Genomic DNA, 12,735 nt, shown 5'->3' with positions numbered 1-12,735 from the left:
GTAGGCGTCCTTTCAAAGCAGTAAGGTGGTTTGTTGCTCATTTTCTTCTACAGAAACCTGAAAACTGAGGTTTGTAAAGCTTTGTTGTATCTAGGAACGGCATTCAAATTACAGTGAGGTTAAACCCACTTGCAAAGCCCTACTTACTGCAGGAGAGAAACAACACTCAGAAGCAGTACTGTGTGAAAAAGATGGACTTGGACAGAATTAAAATGCAAAAGGCATGCAACTTGATTAGCTCTGAACTGAAAGACTCCCAGTCTCCAAGTAAAGGGTTTTCAAAATGATGTATGTCCTTGTAAGATAAGAGAAACATCTTCAAAAGAATATTTGTGGGCTTATAAGCGCTTTACTCTGGGCACAGAGTTTCTAGTTCTCCACTGGAAATGCTGCATGACAGCCTAATAGTTGCTACAGTTTTGAGGAGTTTAATGGAGAAAGCAGCAGTGGCAGTCATTTGCATGGATTACATTGCTGGGCTTCACCACTTTTTAATTCCTCTAAAAGGCACGATTTCAAATCGACTCACAGCTGCCTTTGCACAGAGCCCAATGAAAACATGAAACAAAAAGCAGAGCCCATCCCAGCATGCGGTGGGTGGAACACGGCAGGGTTTGCTCACCAACTACAGCACTTGATTTGATATTGGTTGAACTGAAGAAAAGGTTTTGGGGGAAGAGAACTGTTGTCTTGTGTCTAGAGGAGCAACATAGCACAAAGCATGGCTTTTTACACCTCACATGACTTCTGCTATTAGGAAGAGTCTGTCCTTTAAAGAATTTCCTCATGATTTTATTCTTCAAGATTAAAATCATAGAAGCATGGAATGGATTGGGTTGGAAGGGACCTTATAGCCCACCCAGTTCCACACCCCTGCCATTGGCAGGGACACCTCCCACTGGGATCAGGGTGCTCAAAACCCTGTATGCTGTTTGGTGGGTTGGTTTGATTTTTATAATGAAATGAACTGTTCACATGTGGAACTCCTTGCTACAAGATTCAGTGAGGTCAAAGATGCTAGAAGGATTTAAAAACAGATAACAAAGTCCTTCAAAGTTGCATTACAGCAGAATACCAAGAGCTTTTGCTTTTTCTTTTATGCAAACAGCTCACCCACAAGTCTAAGGGGCCAGATGGGATCCACCCAAGAGTATTAAAGGAGCTGACAGATGTACTTGCCAAACCCCTTTCCATCATCTTCCAACAGTCCTGGAAGACTGGGGAAGTTCCACTGGACTGGAGGCTGGCTGGTGTTGTGCCCATCTACAAGAAGGGTCGCAGGGAGGACCCAGGAAACCACAGGCCTGTCAGTCTGACTTCAGTGCCAGGGAGAGTCATGGAGCAGGTGATCTTGAGTGCTATCATGAAGCACATGCAAGAGAACCGGGTGATCAGGCCCAGTCAACATGGGTTCATGAAAAGCAGGTCTTGCCAAACTAACCTGATCGCCTTCTATGATAAAGTGAGTCAACTACTGGATGAGGGAAAGGCTGTGGATATATCTTCCTGGACTTCAGTAAAGCCTTTGACACAGTTTCTCACAGCATTCTGCTTCGGAAACTGTCACCTCTGGCCTGGACAGGCGCACACTCTCCTGGGTGGAAAACTGGTTGGATGGAGGGCCCAGAGAGTGGTGGGAAATGGAGTTAACTCCAGCTGGAGGCCAGTGACAAGTGGGGTTCCCCGGGGCTCGGTGCTGGGTCCAGCCCTGTTCAATGTCTTTATCAATGACCTGGATGAAGGCATCGAGTGCACCCTTAGCAAGTTTAGTTTGCAGATGACACTAAGCTGGGTGGAAGCATGGATCTGCTGGAGGGTCGGGAGGCTCTGCAGAGGGATCTGAAGGCTGGACCGCTGGGCTGAGACCAATGGCAGGAGGTTTAACAAGGCCAGATGCCGGGTCCTGCACTTGGGGCACAACAACCCTGTGCAGCTACAGGCTAGAAGTCTGTCTAGAAAGCTGCCCGGAGGAGAAGGACCTGGGGTTGTTGGTTGACAGCGACTGAACAGGAGCCAGCAGTGGCCCAGGTGGCCAAGAAGGCCAATGGCATCTTGGCTTGGATCAGAAACAGCGTGGCCAGCAGGTCCAGGGAGGTTCTTCTCCCTCTGGACTCGGCACTGGTGAGACCGCTGCTCGAATCCTGTGTTCAGTTCTGGGCCCCTCACCACAAGAAGGATGTTGAGGCTCTGGAGCGAGTCCAGAGAAGAGCAACGAAGCTGGTGAGGGGGCTAGAGAACAGGCCTTATGAGGAACGGCTGAGAGAGCTGGGGGTGTTTAGCCTGGAGAAGAGGAGGCTGAGGGGAGACCTCATTGCTCTCTCCAACTGCCTGACAGGAGGTTGTGGAGAGGAGGGAGCTGGGCTCTTCTCCCAAGTGACAGGGGACAGGACAGGAGGGAATGGTCTCAAGATCCACCAGGAGATGTTCAGGCTTGACACTAGGAAAAAAATTTTCACAGAAAGGGTCATTGGGCACTGGCAGAGGCTGCCTAGGGAGGTGATTGAGTCACCTTCCCTGGAGGTGTTTAAGGGACGGGTGGATGAGGTGCTCAGGGACATGGTTTAGTGATTGATGGGAATGGTTGGACGTGATGATCCAGTGGGTCCTTTCCAACCTAGTGATTCAATGATTCTATGATTACATGTCACAGTCTAGAGCTGTTACGAGAGATTTCTGGTCCAGGCTGGACTGCCAGCCACCGGCCTCCCTGTCCATTTTCCTCCACTGACCTAGGCAGGTTGCTTTGCCTTGGCTAACATCCCCAACAGAGTCCTGGACAAGGAAAGCTGATTATCTAGTTTGAAATTCATTACTATTTCCTAATGTAAATCTTAGCCCCTAAAACAGAAATGGGAAATTCCAATCAACGGCACAGTCCCAAATCTCGTGCCTGAACTCTAAACACTTAGTTCTCTCATCTGGTCAGCCTTCATACTACCTTTGTATTCATAGAATGGTTTGGTTTAGAAGCGACTCAGCCAGTTCCACCCCCTGCCCTGGGCAGGGACACCTCCCAGTGGATCAGGTTGCTCAAAGCCACATCCAACCTGGCTTTGAACACCTCCAGGGATGGGGCAGCCATCACCTCTCTGGGCAACACTAACACTGTTAAGTTGGTTTTTATTATTGCTACTATTCAACTGCACTAGGAAGCTTTCTTTTGATACTCCTATTGTATTTTCAACAATGCCTTACAGATATTTTTCTTATTCCCTGACTCAGCTAATTTGCATTCACTTGCCTGTTCTAGAAAACCTGCTGGATCTTGTGTTATTAGACAAAATGAGAAAATAGATATTTTACAGCAGTAGCATTCTGTATATGACATTTATTCAGCACTGGCAACACAGAAATAGAATAGCCAGCCATTCCCACAGGGATGCAAAGTTGGAGCAAAGATTAACTGTATGTTTTTTAACTTCTCCATCTCAACTTTCCGACCAGTTCAGCTAACGACCTCTGCATGGCTCTCCCCTGCAGAACAGTCACCAAAATGAAATAGGACAAGGAGTAACAAGGGGGAATGATTTTAAGCTGAAAGAGGGGAGACTGAGATGGGATCTCTGGAAGAAATATTTTCCTGTGAGAGTGGGGAGGCCCTGGCATAGGTTTCCCAGAGCAGTTGTTGCTGCCCCATCCCTGGAGGTGTTTGAGGCCAGGCTGGATGGAACCACTTGCTCCAAGCCCCACTGGGAGGTGTCACTGCCCATGGCAGGGTGTAGAACTGGAACCCCCTTAAACTGGGGTTTAAGGTCCCTTCCAATCCAAACCATTCCATGCTTCTATGAAATGTAGCAACCTATATCCCTGCAAGGGAAATCTCATCTTTATTTTAGTGATGAGGAGAGCATGATTTAGAGACCAGGACCCCAAGAGAGCCTTAAAAGCAAGATAGCAATAGAGTCAAGAGAGAACCACAGTGCACTCTGCACCAGCCACTGGATAAACTGATTTGAATTTGAGTTAACACAAAAGCTATAAACAAATGGGAAGACAAATTACAGATGGAATGATTCTTTTTCTGAATCCTACAGAACCACAGAATGAAGTGTGGTTCCTTAATTGAGGACAGTTGCTGTTGCGTAGTCACAGTGAATAAAAATCTGTCAATACCAGGCATTCAGTTGTCACTCTATATAGTGCTAGGGGAAATTATGGGTTCAAGCCACCTAGTAAACTGCTGCTGCTTCTTCCTGTTTTGCATTTCAATGCTTCTGTCTTTTTTCCTCTCATGTCAGGCTGTCAAGACTCCTACCCTGACTCCTGCCTTCTGTCGAGGAACCCAAACCAACATCCCCAGTGCTCCCAGAGCAGAACCCCACTCCCCTGGGCACACAGGCTGGTCGAGCGTGACAGAGGAGAGAGCAGAGGCAAAGCAGCAGAAGCCAGGTGAAAAACCTCTTTCAAATACTGGCACACCGGTTGTGTATAAAAAATGGAAGATGTAATCTATGTACAGAACAGCACCGAGATACTCTGGCCCTGGCATGTGCACAGCTTATGCATGTGCAATGCTGCAATGAGTTATCATGACAGTAGAGTTACTTGCTTGCACAAGCACATTTCAGTGCATCAGGCCTCTAGCATCAGCAGGGAATTCAAAACAAGAAACGACATTCAGGCTTTAAGCGTGGTGCAAGCCCATGGTTTAGGAGCACCAGAGTGCCAGTTCTGGCACCAGCCTATCAGCAGACATCAGGCAAGTCACTAAATTTCAGCTGAAAGAGGGGAGATTGAGATGCAATCTTAGGAAGAATGTTTTCCTGTGAGGGTGGGGAGGCCCTGGCCCAGGTTGCCTGGGAAGTGGTGGCTGCCTCATCCCTGGAGGTGTTCAAGGCCAGGTTGGATGGGGCTTGGAGCCCCTGATCCAGTGGGAGGTGTCCCTGCCCATGGTGGGGGATGGGCGGGATGGAACTGTGTGGGCTTTAAGGTCCCTTCCAACCCAAACTGTTCTATGACTCTATATAACGTTGGACCTCAGTTTCCCCATTTGCAAAAGGCCAGGATGAAGCTGACCTGCTTAAAAAGGCACCTAAAAATCTGTTTAAGAACCCGCCATTTATTTTTCTCCCTGTTACTGTTTCAAAAGGCATTTTCACATTACTTTGCTATTTCAGCTTCTCAGAACAGCAAGCAAGGAAGCAAATTAGCCCCAGAACTTTTCTTGATGCTGTGTGAATGAATTACGCTGTGGTTATGTCAATATATAATCTATAACACAGAAAGGTTATCGGTTATCTTTACTGTCCAATAAAAAGGAACAGAAAAGCATGCTGTTTTTTTGTAAAATTAGTGTCTTTGGGTCCTTGTTAAAGTTGCTCAAGGCTTGCAACAAAGCACAACGTTCAGTTGTAACAGTTATAAAGCAATGTTAATACGTGCTGGGGTGAGTTTCATGCAAGTGATCTCTATAGCTCATAAAAATGATGCTCCAGTGTATTTTACCACTGCAGCAGGAGAGGCTTATAAAACAGCTGTGGTGGAAAGTAAATAAAATATAAATGATTCGTACAAGGGAACAGTTTCCCCACTGTGGAGATTTTGGGCACTGTATCACTTTTTATATTATACTGTATTAAGACAATTGCTTTGATCTCAGCAATAAAGTTGTCCCAGCTCCTTTAGTTTTGCTTAACCAAGCTGAGATCTTTTGCCGTGACTTCAGTGTGACTGCTCAGAAACAAACTCAAGTAAAACAAGTGCTGGCTGGGCACGAGACAGCCTTGGCTACCTCGATGGCCAACACCACCACAGACTGCTTCTGGGCCCTTGTCCAGACTTTACTTGTCACAAAATACATTAAACCAAGACCAGGAGGTCTCTTGCCTTACCTGCTTTGAAGATCCACTCCAAGTACCCATTGAGTTCCCGTTCAATTTGCTGCTGCCTACGGAGCTTCAGGAAAGCTCGACGATTTTCAACCCTTTCACGTTCTTTGGCAAATTCACTACAGAGAGAGAGAAGAATGAGAAAGAACACGTCACAAGCGGTCAGGGAAAACATGCAGCCCCTCTTTCATCTTCCAGTTCATATCCACAAAGCCTGTGTAGTCAATGACAGCAGTAGTAAGTGGAAACCACAGCACGATACATGTTGTCCAACAAACTATTACTTTGATTGCAGCTCAGTTCTTTCTCTGCCTCTGTCATCCCAAAAGAGGATGGCAAACTGCCAGATGCACGCACTTTTGTTCCAGGGCATTACCATATCCATTACAATTAGATCCTGATGCACAGCCATATACACCTGTACACTCATGCAATAGAGTCACCACCCCCAGCACTAAAAACTGTCCTCCACCCCTCTGCATCACTCGCCCCCCAGCAGAATTTCCTCAAGAAGCACAATATTATGTCACAGGTACACAAGCCATCTATCCTGAAAGATAGAAATCTTAGCCTTCCTCTGAGTTCTCCAGGCTTAAACTGACTTTGAAAAACACAAGACAAATCAGAGCTACAAGACAGGATGGGGACTCTGGAGTGAAGGTGAAATAGTCCAGACGCTCTGGGTTGAGGGTAACAACAATCCCGCTATTTGCTAAAATCACACAGAAAGCAAGTATCTTGATATCAAATCGTTGAACAGGACTGTACAGGGGAGTCAGAAAGCAAGGTTCATCCAACCACGGCAAAAATCTAGTCCAAGTACATCCTACTGCCAAATTTGAAATGATGCTGAGGCAATGGCACAGCCACCACCCCAAGACACCCATGCTGGGACTTTCTCCAAGATAATTCATATCACCTCTGGAAAGTTCTTGATGACCCACGTGGGGATGTATGTGCACATCTACCATTTATGGAGCTCTGAACCAGCTCGTACAAGCCCTTGCTTTGAACACACACTGGAGTGACTCCCACGATAGCTCCATCTATATAGTTAAATGTGGGATCGGGCTTTTTGTCCCTCGTGTATACCAGCAGTTCACTCGTTCTCCCATTTGACATGTTAACTCTGCTGTGTCCTTCAAAACTTCAGTTAACTGTTAATTGTATCAAAACCACAGTTAACCACTCTTCTTGATGAAAATCTCACCTAATCTCCCATTCACTATCCACACTGACACTTTTGCTTCATTTGGCAGGACTGGCTAACCCAGGGAGAAGGGACTGCCTGGAAAACTTGGCTCAGCACTGCAACACACAACGGTACCAGCCACTGATGTGACAGCTGCTTCAGCTGAGGAGTTATCTTCATTTCAGCAGCACATTCCAGTCTCCTGACTCCCCTTTCCTGTCCCCCACTTGACAGCACAGCCCATGACCCCATCCTTGAAACAGAGAAAGCCAACACATCGCTCTGGACTAGCAGCTCCTCCTTGGCATTCAGCATGTGTCTGCCAGGTAATTCAGGATCCTGCACAAGACAGCTGGATCACCGGTTTCTTCTTCCTTTTTAATATCCTCATTTCTGGTTCAGTGCCTGCTGGTTGGGGCCACGGACCTCCTCTCAGTTTTCGTTTCTCCCTGGAGGGGGAGGAATGAGATCAGACAGCACAAGATGACAACATGCATTTAAACTGCCTGACTTGGAGGGGGGATGATTCCTCGCAGCCCAGAAGGCCAACCATACCCTGGGCTGCATCTAAAGAAGCGTGGTCAGCAGGGTGAGGGAGGGGATTCTGACCCTCTTTTCCTCTCTTGTGTGACCTCATCTAGAGTACCCTGTCCAGTTCTGGAATCCTCAACATAAGAAGGAGATGGAGCTGTTGGAACAGGTCCAGAGGAGGACTACAAAGATAATCCAAGGGCTGGAGCACCTCCCATACGGGGACAGGCTGAGAGGGTCAGGCTTGTTCAGCCTGGGGAAGAGAAGGCTCCAAGGAGTCCTTATAGCAATCTTCCAGTATCTGAAGGGCCTACAAGAGAGCTGGGGAGCGACCGTTTATAAAGGCTTGTAGCAATAGGACGAGGGCCAATGGCTAGAAACTGGAGAGGGGCAGATTTAGACCAGAGAAAAGGAGGAATTTCCTCACAATGAGAATGGTGAGGCACCAGAACAGGTGTCTCAGGGAAGCTGTGGCTGCCCCATCCCTGGAGGTGTTCAAGGCCAGGTTGGATGGGCCTTGGGCAGCCTGATCCAGTGGGAGGGGTCCCTGCCCATGGCAGGTGGGGTTGGAACTGGATGATATTTAAGGTCCCATCCAACCCAAACTATTCTATGATTCCTGTATTACAGGCTTGTATCACTGCAGATTTCCCAGAGCCGGTCTACGTCAGATTGGAAGTAGGAGGCAACACCCAGCGGGGAGTTTCGCAAAGGATGGGACCACAGAAGGCAGGAAAGACAGCAGATGAGCCATGGCACCACTCCCTTGTCCCTCAGGAGCAGGCATTGGAGAACTTCCCTTGTAAAGCCTTTCATTCTCTGCCAGCTCCTATCTGGCCTAAGGAAAGTAAAAGCTACTCAGGATTTGTCCCTTTTATCTCAACTTTAAACATGTAAGAAAATGAGGGGAAAACTGTGTTAAGTTGCAAACTTTCATTAGCTTCTTCAGAGTCAAACACACTTGCAAGACACTAGTGAGGAACGTTGCTGAGGTGAAAGTCTCTTGCACCCTCCTGTTCATTGGTGCCAGTAGGTTTGACACTGCTGTAGAAGCTGGGGAGGGAACTACCAAAAGAGCACGATACCTTGGGTCTCTGGTCATTGAATACCTTCTGAGTGCTACAGAGCTGTGGCAAAGCCATCCAGGCTGAAGACTGGAGAGTGGTGATGTATGGTCTTCCTGGTGGAAGAATCCATCACTTGCTCTTTCACCTATCTCTGCGAGATAGGAGAGAGGTTTTATGAAGCTGGAACTTGTCAAGAGACTGCAGTTTTCTTTATGAAATGTATTAATAAAAGCATGTGTGTCTCTTCCACTATACTCATCACCATCCAGGAACTGAAATATTCCTCATTTACAGAAACGAGAAAAATCCCCAAATTTGTTTGAGAGTTTTATCACAAAATTTCAGAACATATTCTAAAAAATGGGGAAAAATATAGTGAAATGCCATAATTTATCTAAAAGTATTTCTGCTGAAGTTTTTCAGCTGGTTCTAAATGAAAACACAGAAAGTCCCATGGGAATGTTTGGTCACAATAATTAAGTTTGCTGTTTTATTCGGCATCTATGCTATCTATGCCAATGACTTGCAAAAATCTCCCAAATCACCAGAAAGGAAAGTCAAGCAGGAAATACACTGCCTCCTGCCCAACTTTGCCTCCAGGACTTTCTTCATAGCCTGTCCTCCACACTTTGAATGCAGAATGAGTAATAACATTCATCCTTTCTCATCGTTTGCCCTCATTATCCAACACGTGCCCCTAAATCTCTCCAAAATATTCAACTTTCAGCACTGTCCAGATAGACATTAAGAGGAATTAAGGGAGTTTAGTGCAGTGATAGGATGAGGGAGAATGCTTTTCAGCTGAAAGAGGGGAGATTGAGATGAGATCTTATGAAGAAATATTTTCCTGTGCAGGTGGGGAGGCCCTGGCCCAGGTTGCCCAGAGCAGTGGTGGCTGCCCCATCCCTGGAGGGGTTCAAGGCCAGGTTGGATGGGGCTGGGAGCAACTGGATCCAGTGGGAGGTGTCCCTGCCCATGGCAGGGAGTAGGACTGGATGAGATGGAACTTATCTTCCAAACCAAACCATTCTATGATCCTATGAAAGCCTACACACAGCACAGAACAGGAGACACTGCTTCAGAGGAAGCTGGGCTCGCCTGGGTAGATAACTACAATGTATTCTAGTTACAACATGACAGTTGCGAGTAAGTGATTCTATAGAGACAGCAGGAACAAACAGAAATCAAAGAAAGGGCATTTATCATGCAAACCACATGCCATCCAAGCTCTGTGTGGTACATTTTTCTTCTCAAGAGTGATCGGTGCTTAAAGTCACCAGGAAAACAGATGATTGTTACTTATCACCTTGCTGGGTGGAAGACTAAAATAAATCTCAGTGTAAATATGCACTGGAATAGCCACTTCAGGGAAATTCAAGAGCACACCCCCCAGCCACAAAAGAGCCGAGGCTAACAAATGAGTAACAACCAGGGTCAGTAAAAGATTATAAACCAATGAAATTCTTACAAGCATTTTATCCATGCGGGATAAAAAATAAAAAAGTCACAACCTTCATCCCCTGAGACTCTGATAACTTTTTTTATATGACAGCAAAGAGCTGAGATGGAGCATCATGTAATAAGCCTCCTGCTCTTGGGTTTCATGGCCCACCTGTGACAGCAGGCCTGCTGCAAGACTGATCACACCATTAAACCACTGCAATTCAGGTTTTCTGCTTAGAAAGCAGACAGAGATGCTTCCCACTCACAGGGAAGTGGCAGAGAGAGACAATATAGCGTCACTGTCACTGCTACCACTAATAGTGCTGATGATTAGCAATTCATAATAACAAGAGGTAATTAGTTCCTCATTCAGAATAATACTACTGAGTTAAAGCATGATCTCATGAAACCTCAGATCTTAAAATGGGAGCACAGTCTTCATCTACTGAATCTAAAGCACGGATCAGAGCGAGCAGAAAGAAGCACAGACACAATCAGGATGGTTTGGGTTGGAAGTGACCTTAAACCCCCCCAGTCCCATCCCCAACCATGGGCAGGGACACCTCCCACTGCATCCGGTTGCTCCAAGCCCCATCCAACCTGGCCCTGAACCCCTCCAGGGATGGGGCAGCCACCACTGCTCTGGGCAACCTGGGCCAGGGCCTCCCCACCTGCACAGGAAAATATTTCTTCCTAAGATCTCATCTCAGTCTCCCCTCTTTCAACTGAAAAACGTTCCCTCTCATCCTCTCCCTGCACTCCCTGAACAAGAGCCCCTCCCCAGCTTTCCTGGAGCCCCTTTCAGTACTGGAAGCTGCTCTAAGGTCTCCCCACAGCCTTCTCTTCTCCAGACTGAACAACACAAACTCTCTCAGCCTGGACTCACAGGACAGGCTAACTTTCAGATCTCACAAGGACTGCACCAGGGACTCCTGGAAAGTAGCTGCCAAGAACTTTCAGAATTAAAAATCTAAAAGAAAAAAAAAAATCAGTTTTAGGATTGGCTTCATCTCCAGTCCAAGTGTGTTAAAGGGATAAGTTAAGTTGAGCCTGGATGGCATATGACATCTAGGGACTTAGTCCTGCTTGAAGGAACACAGCCCTGAAGGATGGAGGGGAGCCAGATAACTCAAGTGGGTGAGCTGCTGGCAAAGGAACCAGCCAGGACTGCAGATGTTTGACTGAGTTACTCACAGGCCAAAATGAATTCTCCAGGTGGAGAAACAACATTGGCCAAGACAGGAGGCTTAATTTGTAAGCTTTGTTGCTTGAACGTGGAGCAGAGCCCACAAACAGATTTGATACTTGTCAGCAGCCTGTTAAGCAGCCCACATCACTCAGGAGCAGAGAGGGACAAGCTGGAGGTAGAAGGGGGAAAACAGCAACTCCTTTGGCTGCCTGACATGCAAATCCAAGCAACATCACTGTGGAAACATACTGGAAGACTAGCAACAGTACAAAATTGTTGTGTTGTGTTACTCGAGGGCTGCCTGGATGAGGAGAGGTGATGACTTAAAAGTCTCCTCTCTGTTTCAGTGTACCACTTTTACAATCAGCAAAAAGGGAACCTCAGAAGAAACTCGGTGGCAATTATCCACCTAACTTTCAGAAAGCTTTCAGCAAGAGCAACACTGAGGTTATTTTCTACAGGAGGCTGCAAAGGGACTGCAGAGATAAGAGTGTGCACTTGTAGCACCCTGAACATCTGAACATGCTGGATGATAGGAGGGGTAAAAGGAATGCAATACTATTTCCATTTCTTAGTAAAACCAAATCTCTTGTGCTCTTGGAAGGATGCAACTGCTTGCTCAGGGGCTGTACATCACTTAAGAAATCTTCCAGAGTGCGTTAGGGTAACTTCTAAGCACAGGGATATCACACACCTCCAAGCTTCCCAGCATCCTGAGACCATCCACATGCAAGCAGAAACAATTGCGCTTTAAGGGTAGAAGTCCATTTCCTACCATTCATCTTGGTTAATCAACTGTGAGAAGGAAATAGAGAAAGAGCTTTCAGTTAATTTTTCCTTTCCCTCTCAAGTCTATTAAAGGTGCTGGGGCTTGCCACCTTGTCCTAATCCAACCAAATCCTCAATGCCTGGGTAAAGCCAGTTACATTAATGTAGCAGGCACCTGCTGAGCCAACCTTCCTTGTGCTCCTGCCATTCCCCAGGTCCTGCAATGCTTGCATGATCGAGTCTGCTACCCATGCAAGCAGTCCCACAAAGCCCCTCGTGGCTTGCTTCACCAGGGTCTGACCCAGTTAATATTCCTAACATTTCATTCATCAACCACATCAGCATCCCCACATTTGAAGTAAAGCAGATTCTTTGCTCCAGGGGAAGAATTTGTTCTGCAGGTTCATATCTCTGTCTTTCATCTTCCTGGAGAAGAGTAAATCCTTGCCAAGAGGAAACCTCTGCTGGGTGCAACAAAAAAAGGCCAACAACTCAACGACTGTATCTGTTTATACAACTACAGACACAAAGCCTTGTACGTGCTAAACATTTATTGCACCTTTGGCAAACTTGTTCTTTGAGAGACACTGAGGGAGTCCTAACATTGAGAATAAGAACCCATGGAGAGTGAGGAGGAGCAAGATGGACAGCAGCAAATGGAGAGAAAAGCAGATGATCAGTGTTCAGGATGAAGAAGCAGGAAGAGCCTGGGGACAT

The 12,735-nt window shown here is 46.6% G+C and overlaps 1 protein-coding gene across 20 annotated transcripts in view; it reads right to left on the bottom strand.

Annotated features, from left to right (window-relative positions):
* Positions 1-12,735, bottom strand: part of CACNA1B (calcium voltage-gated channel subunit alpha1 B) — a 317,979-nt gene that overhangs the window by 152,129 nt on the left and 153,115 nt on the right. For all 20 annotated transcript variants that reach the window (XM_069872974.1, XM_069872988.1, XM_069872975.1 and 17 more), the window contains one exon: positions 5,832-5,947. In XM_069872974.1, the coding sequence (XP_069729075.1) occupies positions 5,832-5,947 (116 nt within the window). The remainder of the gene's footprint in view (positions 1-5,831; positions 5,948-12,735) is intronic.

Source organism: Phaenicophaeus curvirostris, chromosome 20 (genome assembly GCF_032191515.1).
Source record: "Phaenicophaeus curvirostris isolate KB17595 chromosome 20, BPBGC_Pcur_1.0, whole genome shotgun sequence".
Lineage (NCBI taxonomy): Eukaryota > Metazoa > Chordata > Aves > Cuculiformes > Cuculidae > Phaenicophaeus > Phaenicophaeus curvirostris.
This window is presented reverse-complemented; position numbering and strand designations above follow the sequence as displayed.